Consider the following 26,734-nt stretch of genomic DNA (forward strand, 5'->3'; position numbering starts at 1 on the left):
CAAATGCATTAAAAGAGTTAGTGTTCAAGCAAGGAACAGATCCTTTGGAGTTTTTTTGACTATGTGCATTGAGAGGATGTATGGATTGCCTCAAAATATGAAATTTGCAAAGACCTACCGCAAATATTGTTTCAAAATTTCCCTATCTATTTGCAGATGAATATTAAAACAGGTGTCTGAATGTGTTTGTGATATTGTTTTTTTCTTTAGAATGTAGACGTGGAGGCCACTGAGGTTTAGGTTTGACTAAAATGTTGTTTCAGTCTCTATACAAGAGAAGCCCTGTCAGCTCTCAAGTATTCAGACTTAAATATCACAGACCTCTGCCAGGGTCCATTAAGTGTTTCCTGGAAATGTATAAAAAATGTAGGTGGCAGCACGGTGGTGCAGTGGTCAGCACTGTCGCCTCACAGCAAGAAGGTTCCGGGTTCAAACCCCGGCTCCATCACAGGATCTTTCTGTGTGGAGTCTGCATGTTCTCCCTGTTCCTGCGTGGGTTCTCTCTGGTACTCCAGCTTCCTCCCACAGTCCAAAGACATCAAGAGGGGACAAGGCTGATTGATGCTCTAAATTGACCGTAGGTGTGACTGTGAGTGTGAATGGTTGTCTGTCTCTATGTGTTGGCCCTGTGATGGACTGGCGACCCATCCAGGTTGAACCCCACCTCTCTCCCAAAACCTGCAGGCTCCAGCCCCCCCGCGACCCTTAACAGGATAAGCGGAAGAAAATGGATGGATGGATGGAACAAAATGTCCAAATAAGCTACATGTTTACTGTGTTTATGAAAATCAACATATCCGGACACTTTACATGAAAGAAGATACATTTGCCGTCTTGCAAAATATCTCAATATTTTGAATTTGCATGAAAGAGGCAGGTAGATCCGGTGAAGACCAATGTGGTGGAAAAATTAGACGGATGGACACACTATTTGTCCCGAGAGGCTCCAAGTTCTGGTGAGATGAGAAACAACACTCAAACAAACTGTTGTTGAGTCTGAGCAACTCTTTAATCTTGCAAGAGGGAAATTTGTTCTGAAGAATCCAGTGAGTACAGACTCACTTGAGCTTTTATACAGTCTTTGTGGCCCCTGCAGATTAACACCCACCTGCCCTTAAGATTTTCTTTTAAGGTTTTATATATAAATGAACATGTAAATCTGCTGTCATAAAAAGCTGAGGTTGGACTTTAGTCAGCTTGTGCATTGCTAAGTGTGAAACTTCCAAAAAACAGGAACGCTGAAACTTCTCATTTCAAAAAGGAAAAAAGGAAGTCTGGCACCAGATGTTTTCCAGCCATACGACTGTCTCAAAATTAAATGTCACTTGACCACAAAGTTTAAAACATAACAAACATGAAAACAACACAAAATGCAATTAAAGTTCAAACATAATAAAACACAATGTGATCATTTTCCATCACAATCAACTAAAATCTTTAATACATGAGGCTTATTCCTATCAGTGCAATGGCGATACAACACCAACAACAAGACCTCAGCTTGCAAATGTTCTCAGGTCCTCAGTTTGGAAAAGATCTGACCATGTGGAGTTTAGTTATGGTTTTATGTTCTACGTTGTGTCGCGAAAATATCCAAATTTACTGCTTTGCTTTAAATGAAAACTTCCAAATTTTTTAGGGAGCCCATTTCTGAACAACTATGAGAGTGGAACGTCATTTTCTGTTGCTGCCATAGGTAAAGATTACTTCTTGCATACCAACCTCGCAAACTTGCTGAAAATTAGTTTTTACGTAATCCTGCTGACAGACAAACAGGGTCCATCACCCCTGGCGGAGGTAATCAGGGCAGATGGTGAGCTGTGTGATTACAAGGAAACCCAGCCCATGTTAATTGAATGCTGGCAGGGAAGCATAGAAGGACTCTGTATTAGTTCTCTGTCACATCTGATAAGAAACCCCTGGATAATGAATTTAATTACGGCTTACTCAGAACTCATGTGACTGATCTCCTGGAGATCTCCCCGATGGATACGGTTGGATATACATACAAAATGAATGCCATCCTAATGGTGTCTCTGAATGTTCTGATGAAGATATGTGCTGCAAAAAAAAAATTTTTAATTAATAGAATGAAAAAAGCTGATGTAAAGTGCTATAACAAATTAATAGCAACTGCAAATCATTGCTATACTGATGCAATTTGGGAACAAAATGGCACAAGCCGTGAACTGTTGCTGACATCCTGCGATCCCTCCTCCTCCTCCCTGTGCAACCAGTTCAACAGTCTGTCTCCTCTTCTATTCCCATCACATTTGTTGTGATTATTTACACAGCATGCACACACTGAATTAACACTCCTCCGATGTAAATGCTTACGTTAACTCCATTTGTTGGTTTTGGACAAACACGCCTTCAAATTGTACATAAGAAGAATCCTTTCTCTCAGCTTAAATTTAAATTGTGAGAATCCATGAATAACTTTTAATGTATTTAATTAAAGGCAAATGAAATACCTGCATCAATACAGTTGAATTAAGAATATTCATCAAGGACTATGGAGAAAGTATGACACCGTGATGCTATGCTGAATTGCAGAAAACTCATTGTACAGATGTAGCATGTGGCCTTGCAAGAACAAATTAAATTAAATTTAAACTGAATTTACACTTTTGCATGACATTGGTGGAGGTATGAGCTCTTACTGTGCTTTCTAGATTTAAAGGAAACTGATACCTTTGCCTTGCATTTGTCTGCATCTGCTATTGGAGCACCAATGAAGTTCAACAAAGAGATCAATTACCTCTTGTGAAAAGAAAACAAGTGTACCTTAATGACTTACTGTGATTTGAGCTAATGAGCTAAAATCAGCATCCAAACTAATTGTCACTGCTCTTTGCAGCCCCTCTCTCATTATTGTTGCTCTCTTGCGGGAGATTTAATGGAAGAGTCAGGGAAAACGCTTGAATACTACTTGGTCATCAGAAATGGGCATCAGGGCGTTTTTTTTTTTTTTTTCTGGTACTAGTGTTCATATATATTTTGTACTTTTTTGGTCTGAGCGTGATAACAGTTTAGTTGGCTTTCATGCCATCTCCCAGTGAGTTGAACTCAGCAAATTGACCCGGAGGAAGTTGGGTTCATGTATATAAAAAAACAAAAAAAAACAGAACAAGCTCCTGTTACTCATTAGCAGCTACTTTAATGAGGTGATGCAAGTAAAGGTGGCTTAACAGATTTGTCATGACATTGTTAACAATCAACAATTATAAGAGAATATATCACAATTTTATTGTTTATTGCAAGATTTCTTGTCATTTTTTATTTTTCAAGTTTTTTTTAACACACATAAGTCTGAAAAGCACAACGGGGAGAGAAGTGATGGAGGCAACAGTAACCAGGAAAGTCAGGGCCACGTCTACAGAGTGGTAGGAGTACCAGGGTAGTCTGTAGGACTCTGTTCTCAGGTGAGCTGCACCTTTGTGCCTCATAACAAACTCTATCCAGAAGATGGCGTTATCCAGCGGCTTCACCGGCTGATCTCTGTGCAGCCGGGAGAGTCTCTGCATGTTCATCCTGTAGGAGGGCTCATTCAGGACTTCCTGTACTGCCTTCAGGAAGTTGCCATCTTTATCCACTGTTGCTAAAGTAATGATCTCAGCTGCTCCTCTTTTTTTCAGACGTAGCAGGTTGTCGTATTGGTCAAAGAACACAGGTACACCTATAACTGGCACGCTGTGATAAATGGCCTCTTGAACGCCGTTTGTTCCTCCATGAGCCACAAACAGTTTTGTCTTGGGATGTCCTAAGAGGTCATTCTGAGGCATCCAGTCCACTAGGAGAGTGTTGTTGCCCAGAGTGGCTGGTTTCTCACCTTTATACCTCCAGATGACTTTCTGAGGTAACGTAGCAAAGGCTGCAGCAATCTCATTTGATATATCAGCAGGAAGTTCGCTCACAAAAGTCCCCAGAGACATGATGATGACTCCATGTTCTCCAGAGCTCTGGACAAACTCCTCCAAGTGATCAGGAAGAGGTGCAGCAGGTCTACACTGGAACCCTCCTATATAGACCACATTAGGCATGGTGGGGCGGGGAAACTCAAACACAAAGTCCACTCTCATGAGCCAAAGGTCTGCTCCTCGTAGTAAATCACTATATCTGACCTCTGGGCCGAAGAATTCATCACAAACAGCTTGATACTGAGAGCGAATTAGAAATACATCCTGAGCTTGCCAGATGACATAGTAAATAAAATTTTTAACTCTCTGAATGAAGGTCATTTCATCAGTCAGTCCTGATCCGGTTAATGGGATGTAAGATAGAGGAGAAGGTGCAATGGCCAGATGCCCCTCCCCACTCGTTACCCACCGCACATTGAAGACTAGAGGCAGCTTCAGAGCATGAGCCAACATTATCCCTGCACCCCACGCAGGGTCAGTGAGGACCAGGTCATAGTTACTCTCTTTTAGACCAGTCATTAAATTTGTATCTTTAAACATTACAGTAGCCATTTTGCACATTATCCTATGCATATCAAACATCGCATTAAACATTTCAACCTGCAAACTTGCGAAGCTGATAAGTGAGTTTGCTCCTCTCTCTAAAATGATGATCTTTTTCAGGATAGGGTTAATGAAGTCATGATTAAAGGCTTCACTGACAGTCACAGTGATTGTGTTGTAGTGAGGTGAGTCGTCCCTGATGTACCAGCTTTTATCCGTGCGCACCACATCAAGAGAGTGCCCAGCAGAATGGAGAGCTTTGATCATAATGTCCATGTTCACCCAGTGGCTTCCCTCTAAAGGAACAATTAAGATCTTGCCACCATGACAAAGCCCAAATGACAAGAACACTAAGAACAAGAGAAGACATTTTTTTCCAGGAGTTGGCATCTTAAATCTGAAAGAAATTAAATATAAAAACAATAGAGGCCGTTAAGCGAAGTATGTGCATTCAGGTCTTACCAAATTACAGACTAATCCAATCTAAAACATACCTTTTTTTTTAACCGTGGAGTAGCTCCAGGCATGCACACGCTACAGCATCCCTTAGATGATGGTGAGAACATCTAAGGTAGAGGGGGAACATAACTAGAAATCCCAGGGAAGCTTACATAAGTGTATTATGGGTCAGATCTTACGTGGGATTTTCTTCAGGAATGCAGAACAGTGTGGTTTCTTTGTTTGAGCTGGGGGAAGAAATGTGTAACAGCTGCTAACTTGTTCGTGTCATGTATTGTATCCTGTTTCATTTTCTTGATCATGCTGCCTTATGTGGCTAATATATATATATATATATATTCATCCAAAATGATTCTAATGGTGTCGTAAGGTACTGCTCTTGTCTTTTGGGTGTTTTGTTTTGTAGAATCTTGTTTAATTTCTTTATTGTTTGAGCTTTCTCTTGTTATGCTTATGTATCCTTTTTCTTTTATTTAATGTGAGTTATTAAGAAAAGAGCTCATGAAAATATATGACACTCAGGATTTGTGCAACTGAAGATGTCCTGTTGGTTTTTATGTTTCTCTACAAAGAGTCAAGCAGAATGTGAAAGAGCGTCACAGTTGAGACTATCAAAAACCTTAGAGAATGTTTGCTTGTGATGCAAATGTGCTATTCATGCAAAATAGGATGCTTATGCATGGCCTTTAAAATATATTTAGGTCAAACCATAGGTACTGAAGTGTGTACCCCCATGTTCCAGGTTTCAAAGTTGTAAACGTACTTTGTGGTTGGCAGATTGATGTTTGCATATGTTAATTTTAGGAATCGGAACTATTTGACCTCAACCTAGGCGCCTATTTTGAGATTTTGAGAATTCTTGAATGTGACATGACTCCACCTCCGATCTATATGTCCCCTCCCCGACGGTGATAAATAGCTGACGGTTCCTCAGAAACGTCAGAGAACTTCTGATGCTCTATGAGCGCTGTAACTTCTCTCTCATGCATGAATAAAGTATGTAAGGTTTGAAAAAGAGACCACCGCCTCCTTTCTGTTCACTGCTCCGCCGGACGACCACCCCACGCCGGGCCACTCAACTACAGTTTCTTCCAGGGTCTACTCTTTTTCTATTCTCTTCATTTAAACATAAGGATAAAAAAAAGTGTAAATGAAAGGAAATGAAAAAGCACAGTTCCAGTGTGTAACTCAGTATTCAAATGAATAATTCATTTAATGCGGTGGATAATATTGTATGTTTTTAGTTTTTATATCAGACATTTGCCGACATTTTAAAGCACATGCAGCATTACTTCTTACCTACTATTACCTTTTTTTTTTCTTTATTGATGAGGTCCTGAGAAATAAAAAGAGAAATAACTGACACTCGTTTGACTCATGTTTATCAATCATGTTTATTAGCAGCCTCTTGCAGTAGTGTAGTAGCAAGTAGAACTTTTGTACATATATGTGCCTTTGTTGCATCATTCAGCTGTAATGTGTGGACACGACCATGCAGAGGCAGTGCAGTTTCAACATGTCGATGACTTGGCCAGCTGTAAGAGTTCTGCTTTTTTTTCCTTTAATGCTGAACATACGGCCTTTTATTGTAAAATATCCAACATTTCCTCTGTATTACATCATCTGTATGCAATATTAAAGAGGATGAGAGGCTTCAGGATGTTACAATAATTACATTTTGCTTTTGATAGAGCCAGAGCCATCTGTTTTGTGCTGCTTCTGCTTGTTGTGATAAGGTTAAAAACATCCTGGACCAGCAGAGTCTACAAACTGATCTGAGTGAGGGATCAAGTTACAGCCCTCACAAAGAATGCAGAGGTTTGCCTCAGGCTGAGGGGAAGTGCTACCTAACCATTTCAAGTCCTGACAAGGTTTCCTACTGCCAGTTACACAGAACATAAAGACAAAGATGGAGAGTTTTAGTGCTGACATGATGAAAGTGTTGGCCTTCCGAGGACAGTTTGCTTTTACTTCAAAGTTTCACAGTCTCCAGAAACTGCCTCTGCTGACCCTAATGGCGTGACGGGGGTCATTCCTTCTAAAAAATTTCAGTTCAGTTTTGTTTTCTCCCAGCATATAGATAACATCACAATCACAGGAAATAGCCACATCAAATTTTTCAGGAATGACGAGAATTAACACTGCTTAAAATCTGCAATCAAGCCAATATTTCACCCACTGAGGGTGTCACAATCTGAGGCCCAAATCTCAAGAATCACTTCCTCCCTCCAGACCCCCTCAAAATCAGCAGTTTTTTACGTGTGCACTAACTGAAATATCTACTGTAATAAAGCCATGCAAAATTGTACAATTGATTTTACATGGAATGACCCAAATAGAAATATGGGGAAATGAAACGAAACTGATGACAAAAGAGTGTGATTGCAACGTTTCCTCCAACATCATCAAATCAAAGTGACGGTATTATTGTGCCACGTGACCTGCACAAACACACTGCAGCAGCCACCGGGGAGACATTCATTCGAAATAATCTGATGACGGCTTTTTCTTCTCCTTTTCAGTCCTAAAATTACTGAATGATAAAGCTGCGCTCCATGACAACAGCACAAATACAGTGTATTAAACTACAGGAACATAATGAGTTGTATTGATGTGGGAAAAATGCAGCGGCTATCAGCGATGGCGACACTCTTTTCAGTCCCACAGCCATTATTTTTCTCATTTATCAAATTATTTTTTTGTTCTGCATACTCAGATAAGTAATGCTGTACAAAGGCTGTCTGTATGAGACGCTCTAACAAACAAATTCCCAAAGTCTGTAGCTTGTGCACCACAGAAGCTGACAGAGTGATTGGGCAGCCAGAGGGGGACCAGCCGGTAGTGTGCTTTTCTTTTGTTTGTGGTTAATTAATCTGCAGGCTTTAGAGGGTACTTCCAGCATGGTTGGGGACAATGATGTTGGCCCATTTGTAAATAACTGGGATGAAGAGGAGAGCCGAGCCAAGGACTGACACCAGTAGGAAGGCCCAGAGAAACATTCGGTCCAGGACCTGGGCTACAAACTTCCAGTCTTGTACCACCTGTGCCAAAAAAAATTCAATTTTACTCTCGCATCCTAAATAATTACTGACCCCATTTGAAACTTTGGCTGGTTTTTTTTTTCTCAGCTCATAAAAAATCTGTACCCATAAATGATTCTTTTTTTTTTTTGGATTACACATGAAAGTACACAAAGAACACACAACAGTTAACCATGTCAGACACAGACATATTCAAAAGGTTGGGTTTATGTTGCTAGCCCTACTCTACAAAGGGGAAATGTCATGTGTAATTTTCTGCGTATAATGGCAATAAAGGTTTCTTTGTTTTTGATTCAAAGTAACATACTCACCTCTCTGACCTCATTTTCTTTAACCACATGCATGGTTATGTAGCGGATAGAATCCAAAGCTGCTTGTAGGTTGTGTCGTGTATAGGAGGGAGGGCTGAGCTCAGGTGCTACGTCCTTCATCATTCCCAAACCTGCTGCTCTTCCTGTCCTGGCAGCTCCTGATGTGCCGTAACGGTCCACATGGCTCCGCATGCACAGCAGCTTTGGCAGGCGATGCAGGAAAATCCTCCTCACCCAAGGGGCCATGCCATGATGTGTGGAGGAGGAGCGATGGTGAATATTGATGGCAAAGACGGTGATGACGATGGAGAGTGTGACAAAGATCATGGTGAAGACCAGATACTCCCCGATGAGAGGGATAGCCTTCGAGGAGGAGGGGATGATCTCCTCGATGACCAGGAGGAAGACAGTGAGCGACACCAGCACTGAGGTGCAGAGAGAGATCTTCTCACCACCATTTGAGGGCAGATAGAAGACAAGGATGGTGAGGAAGGACAGGCCAATGCAGGGGATGATGAGGAAGAGGGTGTAGAAAAGAGGCAACCTGCGGATGATGAAGAAGTAGGTGATGGTGGGATAGGAGGAGCTGCCATCTGTCCTCAGACCACGTCTGCCTGTAGCTTTCACTATCTCCCATTCGCCATTGTCAAAATAGTCCTGCTTGTCCACATGAAACTCTTCCAGAATGATGTCAACCTGTAAAATGAACCAAGTCATCTCATGTTAATCATTGCTTAAAGTTAATACTGATGTAATCTGCAGACGCTGAGATGCACAGTAACCTGGGAGCCATCGTACGTCCAAGAGCCAAATTTCATTGAACAATTCTGGAGGTCAAAGGGGAAGAAGGTGACATCAATGGTGCAGGCTGATTTGTAATTAGCAGGTGGTGTCCATGAAATGGTTCCATCATATTTAACAACAGCCTTGGTGACAGTGCCCTCAAAACGACCATCTGCACTGTTGGAAGAAATCACATTTATTGGCCACAGTTGTATCTGATGCTGGCACTACAAACAGCTCTCAAGTTAAAGGAGACTAAATTTAGCAAAGGTTTGTCAGATCATTTTTTAGTTTTAGTTACCAAACTGGTCATTTGAAAATTATCTGAGGACTAATATGTATTTGCGTTTTCTTATTTTGTCTTATAAGTATGGAAAATATAAATAGCAGCCATTGCTTTTCAATCTGTCATGTCACATACTTATCATACAGCACAACGTCAGGGAGCCAGATTCTGTCAGATGGGACTCTAATGGTTGTGATGCCAAGATAATCATCAGGATTCCATCTGAGTTTCATGTCAATCCACTCCTGCAAGTAGGAAAATGGCAAAATCAGTATTAATTTCCTGTATAGAACTTTTAATTTGTCCAAATGCTTGGTGCAACCAAATACTTTCCCAGTATCCAGTAAATGACCCAAGTGTAGGCTGCAGAGATGGATATGATATGATACGATACAATACATTATGATACAATATGATGTGATACAATACAATACATTATGATCCAATATGATAGGATACGATACAATACATTACGATACAATATGATAGGATACAATACAATATGTTATGATACAATACGATATGATACGAGACAATACGTTATGATACATCTGAAACGATACGATATGATATGTTAGGATACAATACGATATGATACATCTGAAACGATACGGTACGATATGTTATGATACAATATGATACGACACGATATGATACGATACAATACGTTGTGATACAATACGATATGATACATCTGAAACGATACAATACGATACGTTAGGATACAATACGATATGATACATCTTAAACGATACGATACGATATGTTATGATACAATGTGATATGACACGATATGATACGATACAATACGTTATGATACATCTGAAAAGATATGATACGATATGTTATGATACAATATGATACAATACGATATGACGCGACACGATGCGATATGATACAGTGTGTTGTGGCATGATGCAATGTGCTGAGATGCAAAACAACTTGATATAAACCTACAACAGTGATTTACATAATTTAAAATGAATATTTCAATTTATAAAGTTTTATTATATTTCATCTACGTTAATCTATTTATAAGTTTTGTGACCCTGAATAGATAAGCGGTATAGAAAATACATGGATGGATGTATCTATTTATAAGTCGGACCCCAGGGCAGGTTGAATTTGGCCGCACTGTGAGGAGCCCTGATTTAACAGGAAGATTAATTGATGTTATAAAATTTACAGCGAAAGTAAACTATCTCAGCTATTTTATTTCGCGTAACGTTCTCTGAGGTAAGCTTCAAAAAATCCTGAGGAATAGATGCACTCACAAATTGTAACAGTGGTTCCAATCCATAGTTGACACCTATGATAGACAGCAGTACAATAACAACTGTCCTGTCTTTTTACATGATACAATCCATCAGGGGGCCAAGCGACCTGAGTGTCAGGGCTGCAGTGATAATTCATAGGTTTCACGACACACAGAATACCCGACACAATGAATAAAGCTGATGGGAGCAGAGTAGCCAGGAGGCGGCTAGTGGAGGCAGGTGTTTGGGCATGTGGCCGAAAGGACTCATACTAATGAAGTGTCAGTGAAATGCCATCAGACGAGATTAAAAAGGGATGTGGAGAGCTGCTGGGATCTAAATGTCATATAAGCCAGAGGTTGTTTTAGGAGACACCCTGATCATGAAATACAACAACCAATGGACCTCCTCAATCAACCCTGCCTACACACTCAACAGCAGCACCTCAGACAAACTCACCTGTTTCATCCACACATTTGTTGTCATAAGCTGATTTTTCTCATCCTAGACAGATGGGGGAAAAAAAAACAAAGATTTAATTTTGGTTCAGCTGTGTAGTATTGTCTCTGTCAAAACATACTGTATTTTTATAACCTCTGATACTCAAACAGAGTTTAAAGCCTTTGTGGGTTTAGCATCCCCTTCAGAATCACAACACATTTAATAGGTTAATCAACATCTGTGTGTCCTCACCACATCAACGAGCTGAGAGATGGCCAGTCCAAACTTCACACATATGGTCTGGTTTAGGTATTCCACCGGACGAACCCATTTCTGGTAATTTCCAAAGAGGTATTTGAACAACTTGTCCTCTGCTTTTGCATAGGAAGAGAGTTTAGGGACCCCTGCAATATGTGACAAATCATGAGGAGAAATTACAGCTAGGGAGTATATTAAACAAAAAGTTATTTAGCAAATATCGCAACACTTTTACTTTGTAAAAGTACAGAGTACAAAGTATGAAGGTGTGTAATAGCACAAATGTTACTATGGCTTTAAAAAAAAAAAAAAAACTTCTCCATCTCCAGATGTGCTGCTGTTATACGATTTGGTATCCAACCACATACCTGCTCAGGTTAGGTGTGTTGCTATGGCAACCTTGCATGTCTCATTTCAAATTTGGCAGAGCGCATTGTCGGTGTCAAATTTTGAAAAGCGTCACAACATCTGAGACTGCTCTATTTTCTGCCCCCTGACCTGCTTGTTGCTCACACTTTCTCAAACTTACTTATAAGTCACCCAGACGAGCTCTCAGGGGGAGAAATGACCAACTTCCCCCTGACTGTGGTAAAGTATTAATCGCATCGATCACAGAAATCCCATATTTCTACACTGTAATGTATCAGGATTCCTATTTTATGGTCTCTCAGTAAAGCAATCTCAAGTAAAAGCTTAGCCATTTAAAACTTATATCCACAATACAATAATCAAAAGCTGCAGTCATGACTATAAACAAAAGTAGATTTTATCATTAACTGACAGAATTTTAATTCATTGCCTGAACCAGAGTCAAACTGCTGCATGAAAAAATTTCAATCCCATTTACATCCTTATAAATTCAATTTATAGATGGAGGAATACGGTTAGGAGCCTACGACAAGAATGGCCACTAATTCATGGTGTCACCCTCTCAGGGTGTGGATCAATACGGGCCAGGCTGTAACGCCCTCAATCAATAACGCCGTTATCAGAACATTCGTCATCTTTTCAGCATCTTTGCCTCATTCAGCAGCTGAAAACTGGGCTATAAAATAAAAAATTTTAAAAAATTACGCAGACAGAATTGCACGGATGTAAAAGTACTGTATATTCAGTCCCAACAACATCTGGAATTTGAAGTTAGATCAATAAAGTTTGTCTTGTCTTGGACTCAAATCAATGCCTGTCTGCAGTCTGCAAGTGCAACAGACAGCAAATCACTAAATGATGTAAACATACCAAACAGACAATCATGATAACACAAGGGCTATAGCCAATTGTATGCAGTACATACTATATATCCTGAATAATAGCCCCCCCCCGCCTCTGACATCATATGATTAATGATGATTGTAACCTCTTCTATCATTCCCCACCTGCTATTTCTTCCCTATCATCTGATATTAATCAGTCTGACCAGCTGTGCCTCTGTCAGCTGGGTTTATACATTATTAGAGTGGTCCAACTGGTTTCCCTGCTTTTTCTGGCTCTCCTGAGCTAATATGCTTTTCCTTTCCAAACTGCATGACTAATTATATTGTTACACAGCTGCAGGAAAATCTCATGCTATAAAACCTCCAGTCTCTTCTTTTATGATGTGCATTTATCTATATATTATTTTGAGTATTGATGAGATTCTTATTGTTGAGTTCGGCTCCAAGTGGCCATTTACTGGTATTAGACATCAGTAGCTGGGCTGAATAGTTTAGTTGCTGTTTCTGGAGCATGATTTTTATGTCGCCACAAATCAATAATTGATTTATCTGGAGATGTTATGAATTACACGACTGGATATGAGCAGTTAAGTGGTCGCACGCGTTCTCAAACTTTTTGTGTGGGACTACCTGCCAACCTTTACTTTTTCTCCCCTTGTCTACACAGTTTAGTTAGTCTTCTCCATCTGGTGTTCGATTAAAAATCATTTCGATCCTGTTATTTGATTCTCCTTTGATAGAAAACGTACGCAGTGAGTGACACAGGTGGCAACAGCACAGCAACGGCAGCAGCAGCAGCAGCAGTGTGAGAGAAGTAGCTGCCCCCCCTGCTCCCAGCATCATATCAGAGGCACCGCCACATCCACGCAGCTTGGTCCCTCAGGCAACACAAAGCTGGAAGAGAAATGGGCAAAACACAGTGACAGTAATCAAGCCTCAGGTTATAGGGTTAAATTACAAGGTCGACCTGCAAAATCCTCCTATTTGAAATGCTCACACACCTTTAATATACGGAGCAGCAACTTAAACAAGCATACCCCTGCCTCACTTTGCTAACCTGCATGCAAACACTCCTTACATACCTACTCAGAGCCATTAACACACAGTCCACAGTGTTGGAGGTGGTGCGAGTCCTTGTGTTTCAAGCTCTCTCCCATCCATGCAGGTTACGTCCTCTGTCTCAGACAGATGCTTCTTCGCTCTCTGCTGCCTCCAGTTGCGCACAAGCAGCTCATCTCCTCTTCCTCCTCCTCTACCTCCTCCTCCTCGACCTCCTATTCCTTCCGAAAGCTCTGCCCTGTTTCCCCACCCCCCATCTCCACCCCCATTCTTGTAGGCACACACAGAGGAGAGTCAGCCCCTCCATACACCCACTTCACCCCTTCCCTACAGCAGCACCACGATATGAAAGGAGACGACTCTGATATTCTGCTCCAAAATAATATTCACGTTGTCCACAGCCACGTGGGATTCTACATTTTGCACCTATTGCCCCTCCCACATCCCACATGCACACACACACACACACACACACACACACACACACACACACAAACAATCTCTCTCTTTCGTGTAATGAAAGTGGCTGCCTCCATGGCGACAGCATGTGAGACCCAGGGGTGTTGTATGGGATGGGGGGGGGGGGATCAACATCCAGCTTATGTTGAAAAATCAATTCACACATGTTCATAACTGCTAAAACATTTCTTAATATTCAGGCACGTCTTTCCAAATACATCTCACTTGATGAGTTGAGCAGCGTGTAAATGAGAGAGTGCAGGTTAACATGCTCCCTTGCTTTATGGTTGTAATGGCACTTGGATGTTGTGGTCACTGAGCATGTTTGGTAGCCTGTAAACCTGGGTTCAAGACCAGGATGGGGGGATTATCCCTTTCCTCAACTGCAAATATAATCTGCCCACAAATATCTTTCATATTTCCTGCAAAAAGAGAACATGGACAAATACATACATAATTGTCGGTTTTTTGCTGTTAGGGAGTGTTGCTGTATGTTTAATGCGTAAAACTAATGTAAAATACAAAACCATAATGGTTCACTGAACAGGTACACAATATTTTTCTGAAATAATCTGTCGTCTGACATCTCCCAACCTGATAAACCCTTTATAATTACAATTAAAAGCCAGGAGGTGGAGCAAGTGAGCTCATTTAGGAGGAGCTGGATTTTTGGAGATCATGTGAAATGCATTTATTTAGAAAAAAAAAAAGAAAGAAAAAAAGAAGAAGCAAAAACTCTATCGGTTGAAAATGAGGTCAACAAAGATACGCTAATCCTTGATTGAAACCGTACTCATTTATAATCCCAGAGAGGAAGTCATGTTTTTGACTGTCGACAGGATTACATAAAAACGATGAAAACTGATTTTTTTTTTTTTTTCAAAACCAGGTGGAGGAAGGTATCGGGGCCAAAGGAAGAACCTATTAAGTTTTAGGGCAGATTAGTCACCAGGTGGGTGATGTGCTCCTCCTGTTGAATCTGCTAAATCCATTTTAAATATGGTCAGAAATCCCTTAGTGACGGATCATTGTGAAGACTGTCATGTTACAGACTGTGAAAAAACATTGGAGGCATTAACCTGCTGCAAAAATCCAAATTGCATCATTTCACCCCCCCCCCCCACACACACACACACACATACATACACATTGTTGCTCTCTCTAACAGCCACAAACTATGATTTGTGCATTTCAGTTTGATTTGCCGTTCAGTAGCAAAGTTCTTATTTGACCACAGCCACACCTTTAATGATCCGTTATCAGTGATAAGATCTGAGCTGCAGAGTTGTTTGTGCAAAGAAAAACTTGTACAGAATCTGAAGCTGTAAGGACCCATGAACACAACAGCCTCGGCATGTGTGAACCTTTTAAATGTTGCTTGTTCTATTGTCTTCATGCGTCGGGCGTCATGTCCCTTGTACGAATCCGTTCTTCACCACCAAACTCAGAGCTATCAGTATGAAATCAGTGTAGAGTGAGACTGAGCACTGAGGTTGCAAAGGTCAACTGTTCTGATTTTTTTTTGTGCCGCTTTGTCCTCAGCTCTCCTAGTGCACTACACTGATTGGCCCAAATTCTGCCCCCCTTCCCCCCGGACCTGAAGTGGCCGGAAACCTCGCAGAAGAAGAAACTGGAGGTTTCGTCCGTTTCGCTTCGTTTCGTTTTCGCGACACACACTAAGGAGTCGGAGACGTAAGCGTGAGTTATGTTCGCTCATAGACGAATGTTGACTTTAGTGGGAAAATGATCACACAGAGTTTTCAGGCAACGCGCTTGAGTTTGTAGTGTAAACAACGACAACTCAATTAAAGAGTTTAGTCACGCAGGCGCAGCTGTGCTTCGTAATGTGCAGTTATTGAGGCGAGGGAGAAGCAGAAATGTTCAGGAAACGACCCCCACACAATAAAAGCGTTGCATTATAACTAAAACATGTGAGGAATTCATGTTGTAATTGACCGTTGGGTGTATGGTGGTTCAAATATATTTGAACAAACGTTACACACGATGCTTGAAATACTTAATTTAGTCGTCAGCTCGTTGGCATTTTCATGCGCCCGTTTCACTTTTGAAATAAAGCTGCAACAATTAATTAATTAGTCATTTACTACACAAATGAAGAATATTTGGGTTTTGGACCGATGCATTAACTACAGAATAATTGAGCTGTGGCTTTGGGCTCTAATTTTTATGAGCAGTTTTTTTTTAGGTTTTGTTGACATTTTATTGACTGAACACTTAATTGCTAAATCATGGAAATATGTGGCTCAAACCACTGTAGAATATGGTCATTGTTTGCAGTCCTTTTCTGAAAACTTAAACCAATTTACCAGTTTAATTTGATTTCTTGGTTAAAGCATTATGTGGGCATTTCTTCCATGTTATTTTAAATCTGTTAACCAATAACCAGGGATCCTCCAGGTGTATTGAAGCAATTCATATTCAATTTCAAGATTCATTCACAAAAAATGAAAATAAATACTAAAGTTTTGAGCGCCAAACAAAAATAAAGCCCTGCTCTGAAATCACACGATCTTCTTTGGAACCATCACCACAATGTGCTTACAAGTTGGAGGAATAAGTCTGTATTTTGTATCAATATATTTATTCTACATTTTTCACAGTACTCAACTCTCTTTATAGATGAGGCTGCACTGTGGTTTCGTGGCTGCGCTGCTTCACATGCTCCTACCCGCAGCCTGTCATGGAAGCAACATCTTGGTGTTTCCAGTTGAAGGTAGCCACTGGATTAACATGGATGTCCTAATCCAGGCGTTACACTCCCGGGGACACAATATAACCATTCTCCGTCCCAGCAAAGGCTGGTACATCAAAGCTAACTCCTCGTATTACAATACAATTAATGTTGAAGTGAGCAGGACCATAGATCAAAACTTTATCAATGAAATGGCATCTGAAATCATCTCATTAGAAAGAAGGGCTCTTCCTCTGGTGAGCTTTCTCAAAATGGCTGTAGGGATGTTTGACAAGTTTCTTGAAGCTCACAGAACCATAGGTGATTTCATCAAGGCGATACTGGACGATCAAGAGTTGATGAGGAACCTGAAGGACAGCCAGTTTGACTTAGTGCTCACTGACCCCTGCTGGGGCGGAGGAGTCTATTTAGCTGCATATCTGAACATTCCTCTGGTGTATAACGTCCGCTGGTTTGTGGCTAAAGACGCTCATTTTGCCATTGCTCCTTCACCGATGTCATATATCCCCATGACAGGAACTGGCAACACTGATAGGATGAACTTTTTTCAAAGAGTCATGAACATGCTTGTGTTTCTCATAGGCCACATACAACATAACATGATCATTTCACAGGTATACCAGAAATTGGCTGACCAGTATCTTGGACCTAATATTGACATTCAACAGTTAATGATTGCTGCAGATCTTTGGCTCATGAGAGTGGACTTTGTGTTTGATTTTCCCCGCCCCACCATGCCTAATATGGTCTATATAGGAGGGTTCCAGTGTAAACCAGCAAAACCTCTCCCTCAGCACTTGGAGGAGTTTGTCCAAAGCTCTGGAGAACATGGAGTCATCATCATGTCTCTGGGGACTTTTGTGAGTGAACTTCCTGCAGAAATGACGAATCAGATCACTGCAGCTTTTGCTACGTTACCTCAGAAAGTCATCTGGAGGTATAAAGGTGAGAAACCAGCCACTCTGGGCAACAACACTCTCCTAGTGGACTGGATGCCTCAGAAGGACCTCTTAGGACATCCCAAGACAAAACTGTTTGTGGCCCACGGAGGAACAAATGGTGTTCAAGAGGCCATTTATTATGGCGTGCCAGTTGTGGGTTTACCTCTGTTTTTTGACCAATATGACAACCTGCTACGTCTGAAAGAGAAAGGAGCAGCTACAATTATAACCCTTGATATGGTAGAAAAAGATGACAACTTCCTGAAGGCAGTACAGGAAGTCCTGAATGAGCCCTCCTACAGGATGAACATGCAGAGACTCTCCCAGCTGCACAGAGATCAGCCGGTGAAGCCGCTGGATAACGCCATCTTCTGGATAGAGTTTGTTATGAGGCACAAAGGTGCAGCTCACCTGAGAACAGAGTCCTACAGACTACCCTGGTACTCCTACCACTCTGTAGACGTATTTCTATTCTTTGCTGGTGTTGCACTGGCTGTGATTTTTACTGCTTGTGTCATGATTCGATGTTTATTCAATGCTGTGTGTAAACACAAAGTGAAACGTGAGTAGTCCATTCATAGACACTTTGTAGAATTTGGAAAAAAATAACATCATCCATGTTAAACTACAGTAGGTTTTTGGACATTTTAATATTAAAATGGAAACCCTTCAAAACCTCTGCCAAGGAGGCTACATGGTTTCGATCAGAGCGCCACAAGGATGATGACTGACCAACCCGCACGTTAGCATTAGCGGGGGTCCCCTTGACTAAAAGCTAATGAGACGTTTCCATTGGATTTCCATTGAAGCATAAGTGCAATCACCACAGACTCAATCAACTAAAAAAGCTTCAATGCATTAAGTTTGTGTGACCCACTGATGTTCTTAAGGGCATTTAAATCATCAACCAGTGAGGTAAACATGTTCAGCTGCATTAAGTGTGGAAAATTTGAGGTTATTTTGTTCAGAAATATTTTCTGCATGTTGCAAGTAATATTTTTTTTTATACATTTTGATTTAAATGGAGCTTTCTCATGGCTACTCTGCTCAATGTAGAACACTTGATGCTAAATGCAAAAGACACACTGGAAAAGGAAAGGGTAAGCTGTAAAGAATTGAGCAATAAAACTCTAAACTCTTTTTCTTTTCAAACTGTGTGGTTATTCTGCACTGGTGTATTTTTAATAGCATGTTTGATCTCCTTAAAACAATTCAAGGTCACTGAGACACAGACCTTAGGAGTCTTTCTTGTTGACATTTTGGGACCCCCTGCCCAGTGTGGGCCATACAGTACTTCCCCTGTTAGTGAGGATACAGGGTTGAGGGAGGGACAAAAAGAAATGTGGAAATGATTCACAGTCCTGTTGCGCAAACTTTAAATGCAGACAGATTCTTTTTTGTCTTTAAAGCTTGAGAGTTGAATTCCATGACCGAAGCAGGAAAGATTCCTCACGGAAATACAGATGCCGTAGTTGGGTCTCAAGAAGAGTAAGTACAAAAGAGGAAACATTTTTAGTTTAGTTTAACTTTAACAAGCATATTTTATCATGTTATTTGATCATGATGAACATGGCGACAAGGATGATGTTTTACTGTGAAGCTGTGCATGCTGGAGAACTCGCTGTGAGCCTCTGGAGGTGGGCTGCTGAGGATTTGCAGGGAGTTCACTCAGCAAAGTGTTCACGCTGCTGGGCCTCACCGGGGAGGCAAAGAGGAAGGCTATCAGATCCGCTACAGAAGCCGCAGAGAAAGCCACACGGTGGCTATGGATCAAGAGGGCACATCCATGGGGAAATGCTGCTGGGACACAGGCAGGGGTCGGATCAACCCCGGTCGGGTCGCCTGGACGAGGGTGTCTGATGTTGAAAGACCCGAAACGCCCAATGACCCCAGGTTACATCGCTGATGATGTGTCCCAGCGCATCTGCAAGATGTATCTTTCACCTAACAAGCATATTTTATCATATTTGATCATGATGAACATGGCGGCAAGGATGATGTTTTAGTGTGAAGCTGTGCATGCTTTTACTTTTCAGCGTGGTAAAAAAAACAGTTACGGTTCTAAAAACTAGAAGGATATTGAGGTTTGATACTGTCAAGGAGAGTTATTGGCACTCAACATTTTATAACTTCCTGATAGAGGCTGTGCCTCATCAGAGCGGCCAGAAGTCTTTGTTGCATACAGAGAAAGACACCCAGATGTGGCGCTCCACCATCTATGTGCATGTCTCCTGCACTCTTCATGTGTTTTACTTTCCTTTTGCAGGTGGATCCATTTGACAAGATTTAAAGATGGTTTGGGCTTTTATCGTCTCTGTTTTGGCTGTCATTGCTCCTGCTGCCCACAGTGGGAAAGTTCTGGTTTTTCCAAACGATGGCAGCCACTGGGTGAACATGAAAGTACTAATCGAGGAGCTGCATTCAAGGGGCCACAGTGTGACAGTTATTCGTCCTGCTGACAGCTGGTACATCAGTGAAGCCTCCCCACTCTATGATACTGTCACAGTGGAAGTTGCTGGCGGTGCTAATGAGGATTACTTCCGTCATTTTGTCTCTGAAGTTATAAAAATTAAACGGAGCAAAGGGTCTGTGTGGGACCGTTTGGCTTTAGATATGAAATTAAAAGAGATGTTCTTTGAAATACACAGGAAAGTGTGTGAAATGGTTATGTGCATATTTGAAAATAAAACGTTAATGAAGTCTTTTCATGATGCAAAGTATGATGCGGTTTTGACAGACCCTGCGAGTGGAGGAGGAGTGATGCTGGCTCATTACCTTGGTTTGCCATCGATCTTCAATGCTCGATGGACAGTTCATGGAGAAGCACATTGTGCAATCGCACCCTCACCGTTGTCCTATGTCCCACTTCCTCCCTTGGAATTAACAGATCGGATGACATTTTTTGAGAGGGTCAAAAACATGATCTTTTACATCATGAGGATGCATTTTTATGAACAGATAGTTAAGCCACAATATTCTACATTGTCCGCTCGCTACTTTGGTCCAGATGTAGATTTCTTCTCCTTGTTTCAAGCAGCAGACCTTTGGCTCATGAGAGTGGACTTCGTGTTTGAGTTTCCTCGTCCCACCATGCCAAATGTTGTCTATATGGGAGGGTTCCACTGTAGACCAGCAAAACCTCTCCCTCAGCACTTGGAGGAGTTTGTCCAAAGCTCTGGAGAACATGGAGTCATCATCATGTCTCTGGGGACTTTGATTGATGAGCTTCCCCTTGATTTAGCTGAGGAGATCGCTGCAGTTTTTGCTACATTACCTCAGCAAGTCATCTGGAGGTATAATGGCGAGAAACCAGCCACTTTGGGCAACAACACTCTCCTAGTGGACTGGATGCCTCAGAATGACCTCTTAGGACATCCCAAGACAAAACTGTTTGTCGCTCACGGAGGAACAAATGGAATCTATGAGGCTTTATATCATGGTATTCCAATACTAGGTATTTCCTTTATGTTTGATCAAGCTGACAACCTCTCAAGACTGAAAGCAAAAGGTGCGGCCAAGGTTTTGGATATTTCAGAATTGAGTGGAAAACTATTTCAGGGTACCATACAGGAAGTCCTGAATGAGCCCTCCTACAGGATGAACATGCAGAGACTCTCCCGGCTGCACAGAGATCAGCCGGTGAAGCCGCTGGATAACGCCATCTTCTGGATAGAGTTTGTTATGAGGCACAAAGGTGCAGCTCACCTGAGAACAGAGTCCTACAGACTACCCTGGTACTCCTACCACTCTGTAGACGTGCTGCTCTTCTTAGGTGTTGTGGTGCTGACTATTCTTGGTACTTTTACTACCTTTATATGGTGCTTATGCTCAAAACTGTGCCTGTGGAAAAAAAGCAAGTATGAATAAAACAACTATGAATCAATAAAAGCAGCAGTCAAGCTGATGCCCTTCAGATGTATCCTCTCATAAAATCAAAATGTATCAATTAAACATGAATGATGTGATATAATTTTTACTGGGTGTTACATTTCTTATGTTTTTAATAATCATTTGGTTAACTTGTTCAAGGTTTCGACAGTATTTGAAAGTAAAGTGAATTCGGATTAAAGAAAATTAACCATACATCTCGTTAAGACAGTTTTGCTGTCAACAATGAATTATTTGAAATTTTCTGTTTTTTGACGATGCTTTGTGTTTGCAGTACAGTCCTCTTGAGTTTACTGGAAAGATATCCACTGATCTGTCATTGACATTTGATTTAGAATGAACCTGGCTGGAAGGATTTCATCAATGAGAATAAACTTACATAATGATTTGAACCCAGATTCAATCCTACCCTTCCTTATTTTATTAAAGTCTATATTACACATTATAGAAGCTCCTGTTACAGAAATTATCATGAAAATGCAATGTTAATGTATGTATGTAATGTATGACTTTTATTAACAATATAGAAAAATATCGCACTTCTGTTCATGCTTCATTGCCATAGTGGTTTTATGCCTGAAATGCTCAGTGAACATCCCAAGTAGCTTTATTGGGAATTTGACTCAAAGACTTGGATTGAATTTACATCTCAAAGGAATGAACCAACTTTGGTTAAATGTGTTTGTTTGCCATCCTCCCCAAAGGCAGAAAAGATATCCACGATTCCACTCTCCGTGTAGCAGGGACCTGAGACCCAAAGAGACTACAACCAACTGCTAGTTAGCTTAGCGTAATGGATGTTGGTAGGTGGGAAGCGTTAGCATACCCCAAGGGGAAAAGTATTCAACCAGATAGGGTTCAGGTTTGTCCAAAAGTATTCATCCTCATTCTCTCTCACCGAGTTGGTCCCGATTAGAAGTGGAAGTCTTTATTTTGTTTTGGTGGCAGAAGCTACAGTGAGGCTTTTGAGGTATCGTGCGGCTGACAATGTCTCGTAATTTTAATTTTGTTCATGACAACAACTGTAATTCACAACGCTCATAATACAGGCAAAGACCCTTCTAGGGAAAAGTGTACCTGAAGACTTTTAAGTGAGGTATGCTAACACTTCCCATCCACTGCCATTCATTGTGCTGAGCTAACTGGCAGTCAGCTAGTCTCTGTGGGTCTCAGCTCCCTTACACACTTACACAGGACAGAAGGATAACGATCGTCTGACTCTGGGGAGGATGGCAGATATTCAAATTTCAGAAAAAAAGAACAAAATTCTTTTCAACTAAAATTCGATCCAAGTCTGGTGTCTTTTTGGTGTTGGACTTGTTCATTTGCCAAGGCCTTTGCTACCATTCCCTTTTGTACTTTTTTTTTTAATCACCTGAGCAACTAAAAGCATAAAAATACTGCACCAATGTCATAGGCAGAGCCAGAGGATGTGACATTTTGAGCTTGGCCAAAACCTTCGAGGAGATACTTTCTCCATTTGTGATTTGCACAATTTGTAATCCATTTGCATGTGCAAGACATGAGGGTTGTCCACTAAAAACATCATCCTGTCGAGCTAAATCCATCTTTGCATCTGAGTCTTCTCTGGCTGTCTTCATCAGTGCAGAACAAAAGCTGAAGGTGATTCATTTCTGCATTTATAACACAAAAACTGAAAAATACTGATGCTTCTATTTTTAAGTTCCATAATTATAAATGAGGCATAAACAGCTTTACTAATCTTGAAGCCTCCCACTCACTGTCATCTTTCATCGTGTTTTCTTAACCTCTCTCAGCTTGTGGCCAAGTCATACCTCCCCAGAAATGTCCTCATCTGAAAGATGAAAATATAAAGTGAACACCAACCAAACATTTCTTGTCATAAATTTTGGATTCAGCAAAGACTAATATCTAATTTGCTTACATCAGCCCCGCTGCTCTTCTTCCTTCCTCACTCCTCAAAACCAAACATCATCCTTTCACCAGTTCTAGTCTTTCTCAGGCTCCTCATCACGTTTCGCATGTCTCCTCTTATGTAATAAGTCCTTTCCCCTCCCTTGCTCCACCTCCGACCAGAGTACTGTCTGAGTTAGAGCCTAAAAGGACTAACGTGCTATGCTCTCCAGCAAAGGAAATGCAGAGAAGGAAGGTGCACTGCAAGAGAAGGTAATAGTCCTGTTTTGTTCTTCCAAGTTTTCTTGCATTTCTTGCCGCTCTAGTGATCAGACCTGAGGCCAGTTTTCTAGGTGATCCTATGTTAAATTCATACAGAATGCTACACACAGTGTGATAAAATAGATGAAAGGTTGTTTTGGTTTTTTTAAATGCAAAGAAAGCACATTTTTTGGGGTGAGTAGTTCAATTCCCATTCATAAGTCACAGATAGCCTGAAATTCTATGTTTAAGTGACAGTTTCAGTACATACTCATCAAATTTATTGATTGATTGTATGTGTTGTATGATCGTTTTTCCTCTCACTTCTTGAATAAGACTGCTTTGGCCGTGGATTTGGATCATTGTCTACACTCTCTGTGCAACTATGGTTTATGGAGGGAATGTGCTTGTTTATCCAGCGGATGGGAGCCACTGGGTGAACATGAAAGTCATTGTCGAGGAACTACATGCAAGAGGCCACCAGGTTTCTGTTGTACGATCAAACGATAGCTGGTACATCAAGGAAAACTCTTCATTCTACACTTCAATTACGCTCAATATGGAATCTGGATTTGATGAAGTCTCTTTACAAACATTTTTGACCCAACAGCTGAAAATCCAGAGGAGGGAAAAGTCAGCTTGGACACGTTTTAAACTGGGAATGGAACAAGGAAAGAAAGCAGCTGAGTTACATGAGAAGGCAGGCAAAATGTTTGAATGGCTTTTTGAGAACAAAGACCTGATGCAGTCTCTACAAGATGCAAAATATGACCTTGTCCTGACAGACCCTATCATTCCAGGGGGTGTTTTTCTTGCCCACTACTTTAAATTACCTCTTGTTCTCAATGTCAGATGGACAAGTCAAGGTGGAGGCCATGTTTCAATTGCACCTTCTCCTCTGTCTTACATTCCAATGACAGGGACTGAGTTTTCAGATGAAATGAGCTTCCTTCAAAGAGTCTTCAACTTTGTCATTTTTGTCTTTGCAAAATATCATCACGTAGTGAATATCCAAACATATTATGCTGGCTTGATTAAAAGATATTTTGGTCCAGAAGTGGAATACTCCTCCTTGTTTCAAGCAGCAGACCTTTGGCTCATGAGAGTGGACTTCGTGTTTGAGTTTCCTCGTCCCACCATGCCTAATGTAGTCTATATAGGAGGGTTCCAGTGTAGACCAGCAAAACCTCTCCCTCAGCACTTGGAGGAGTTTGTCCAAAGCTCTGGAGAACATGGAGTCATCATCATGGCTCTGGGGACTTTGATTGATGAGCTTCCCCTTGATTTAGCAGAGGAGATCGCTGCAGTTTTTGCTACGTTACCTCAGAAAGTCATCTGGAGGTATAAAGGTGAGAAACCAGCCACTTTGGGCAACAACACTCTCCTAGTGGACTGGATGCCTCAGAATGACCTCTTAGGACATCCCAAGACAAAACTGTTTGTGGCCCACAGAGGAACAAATGGTGTTCAAGAGGCGATCTACCACGGAGTTCCAATACTTGGGATTCCATTGGTTTTTGATCAAGGTGATAATCTATTGAGAATTGATGTAAGAGGAGCCGGGAAGAACATCAATATTTTTCCTATGAATCAAGATGTCTTTATCCAGGCATTGCAGGAAGTCCTGAATGAGCCCTCCTACAGGATGAACATGCAGAGACTCTCCCAGCTGCACAGAGATCAGCCGGTGAAGCCGCTGGATAACGCCATCTTCTGGATAGAGTTTGTTATGAGGCACAAAGGTGCAGCTCACCTGAGAACAGAGTCCTACAGACTACCCTGGTACTCCTACCACTCTGTAGACATGCTGCTCTTCTTAGGTGTTGTGGTGCTGACTATTCTTGGTACTTTTACTACCTTTATATGGTGCTTATGCTCAAAACTGTGCCTGTGGAAAAAAAAAGCAAGCAATAAAACATTAAATCTATAACTATAAACTAAATCTATGAACTATAAATCAATAAAAGCAGCAGTCAAGCTGATGCCCTTGGGATTTATCCTCTCGTAAAATCAAAATGTATCAATCAAACATGAATGATGAAATATATCTTGCACATATTGGCCACAGTAATAGAAAAACAATTCTCCTTATGTTTATGTTCTTAAAAATAATATTTTTTTATAATTCCATATGTAGCTTCTACTCTGTAATCTATAAGGCTTTTCTCTGTTGATTTCATTGATTGTCAAAATTTCTTCTGCAATATGTGTGTGTGTTACATTTGTCACTGACTTCTTTCACTACCCGTTTGATTCTACTTCTCAGTTGTGACAGCTTACTCTGTTATGCAACACAAAGAAAGAATTGATTAATTTTCAGTGTTGCTTCAGTTTGTTGGTTTTGAACATGAACGTCTTTTTTTAACTGCATGATCAATGGAAGGATTCTGGCATCTTTTCAAATGTCCATCTATGCATAAATGTACAGTTTACTTTAAGTGGTTTTGAATGCTTTTCACCGACACTGCATATCATCATTTTGTCTTATTCCTCTCATAGAAGGACATTGCTCCTGTGGAGGGAAATCAGCAGGTGGTGGCAAATGCTATGGCTGTTGAAAATAGAAGGGAAAAGCATGCAAATCTTTACTCGACCAATATGGGCGTCAGCATTACTCGCTCATGCCAGGACAGGGACTGAATTTTCCTTAAATGTATTGCAATATACAGCCATCTTTTCCTTTCTGTATGACAGTGAGACAAAGAACTTTCTCAAGCTCACAATTTAAAGTGATTATTTGGGCTAAAATCCTCCATATTTACAAGTGAAAGCTGTAGTTTCTTTATGTGCCATGCGGAAGTTAGAGACTACTTGTGATAAGTATGTGTGTATGTTAATATGCCTTTGCGTTTCAATTCCTCTGTATCATGGTTTGTACAGTAATACTGTAAAGAGGCCTGTGAATAAAGAACATGGTTGCATCATTAGATGGGTGATATATCCGCGACTGTGGGCACTGTTTTACCTCGACGTCCATCTAAAATCGAACTGTTTAGAGCTCATGAAAAGGAAATGAAGTTCTTCAT

General features: G+C 41.0%; 2 protein-coding genes and 3 pseudogenes across 7 annotated transcripts; 3 read left to right on the forward strand and 2 right to left on the reverse strand.

Annotated features, from left to right (window-relative positions):
• Window positions 1–3,168: 3,168 nt before the first annotated feature.
• On the reverse strand, window positions 3,169–5,053 carry LOC147269651 (UDP-glucuronosyltransferase 2A1 pseudogene; annotated as a pseudogene). The gene is made up of 2 exons (XR_015110502.1): window positions 4,958–5,053; window positions 3,169–4,860 (listed from the first exon to the last, which is right to left on the reverse strand). The product of XR_015110502.1 is annotated as a UDP-glucuronosyltransferase 2A1 pseudogene (transcript).
• Window positions 5,054–6,327: 1,274 nt separating this feature from the next.
• Window positions 6,328–13,782, reverse strand: chrna5 (cholinergic receptor, nicotinic, alpha 5). Its single transcript, XM_086188539.1, has 8 exons — window positions 13,595–13,782; window positions 13,262–13,406; window positions 11,293–11,444; window positions 11,059–11,103; window positions 9,479–9,588; window positions 9,057–9,234; window positions 8,275–8,970; window positions 6,328–7,963 (listed from the first exon to the last, which is right to left on the reverse strand). The coding sequence occupies exons 2-8, from the start codon at window positions 13,353–13,355 to the stop codon at window positions 7,805–7,807; spliced, it is 1,434 nt and encodes a 477-aa protein (XP_086044665.1). The 5' UTR covers window positions 13,356–13,406; window positions 13,595–13,782; the 3' UTR covers window positions 6,328–7,804.
• A 1,844-nt stretch (window positions 13,783–15,626) lies between these two features.
• LOC147269653 (UDP-glucuronosyltransferase 2C1 pseudogene) lies at window positions 15,627–18,798 on the forward strand (annotated as a pseudogene). 2 transcript variants are annotated; one of them, XR_015110497.1, is made up of 2 exons: window positions 15,627–15,728; window positions 16,671–18,798. The product of XR_015110497.1 is annotated as a UDP-glucuronosyltransferase 2C1 pseudogene, transcript variant X1 (transcript). The 2 variants fall into 2 exon arrangements; XR_015110501.1 differs by having other exon boundaries at window positions 15,654–15,722.
• A 255-nt stretch (window positions 18,799–19,053) lies between these two features.
• On the forward strand, window positions 19,054–22,000 carry LOC147269654 (UDP-glucuronosyltransferase 2A3 pseudogene; annotated as a pseudogene). Its single transcript, XR_015111514.1, has 2 exons — window positions 19,054–19,172; window positions 19,951–22,000. The product of XR_015111514.1 is annotated as a UDP-glucuronosyltransferase 2A3 pseudogene (transcript).
• Window positions 22,001–23,654: 1,654 nt separating this feature from the next.
• Window positions 23,655–26,632, forward strand: LOC147269655 (UDP-glucuronosyltransferase 2B23-like). 2 transcript variants are annotated; one of them, XM_086195440.1, is made up of 2 exons: window positions 23,655–23,720; window positions 24,045–26,632. In XM_086195440.1, exons 1-2 carry the CDS (start codon window positions 23,689–23,691, stop codon window positions 25,636–25,638), a joined length of 1,626 nt encoding a protein of 541 aa, XP_086051566.1. In that variant the 5' UTR covers window positions 23,655–23,688; the 3' UTR covers window positions 25,639–26,632. The 2 variants fall into 2 exon arrangements, with proteins under 2 accessions (XP_086051566.1, XP_086051575.1); XM_086195449.1 differs by having other exon boundaries at window positions 23,678–23,720; window positions 24,128–26,632.
• The last annotated feature ends 102 nt before the right edge of the window (window positions 26,633–26,734 follow it).

This window comes from Aulostomus chinensis, chromosome 2, assembly GCF_037954235.1.
Source record: "Aulostomus chinensis isolate RoL2024-O1b breed Wild chromosome 2, RoL_Achi_v1.0, whole genome shotgun sequence".
Lineage (NCBI taxonomy): Eukaryota > Metazoa > Chordata > Actinopteri > Syngnathiformes > Aulostomidae > Aulostomus > Aulostomus chinensis.

What these genes read in the sequence shown, in the direction of transcription:
- LOC147269655 (XM_086195440.1), top strand. Translation starts at nt 23,689, where the DNA reads ATGCAGAGAAGGAAGGTGCACTGCAAGAGAAG. An exon ending in AAGGTGCACTGCAAGAGAAG is followed by an intron (nt 23,721 to 24,044) that starts GTAATAGTCCTG and finishes TTCTTGAATAAG; the next exon opens with ACTGCTTTGGCCGTGGATTT.
- chrna5 (XM_086188539.1), bottom strand. Translation starts at nt 13,355, where the DNA reads ATGATGCTGGGAGCAGGGGGGGCAGCTACTTCTCTCACACTGCTGCTG. An exon ending in GACGTTGTGCTGTATGATAA is followed by an intron (nt 9,235 to 9,478) that starts GTATGTGACATG and finishes TTCTTCCAACAG; the next exon opens with TGCAGATGGTCGTTTTGAGG. An exon ending in GGACGTACGATGGCTCCCAG is followed by an intron (nt 8,971 to 9,056) that starts GTTACTGTGCAT and finishes TTCATTTTACAG; the next exon opens with GTTGACATCATTCTGGAAGA.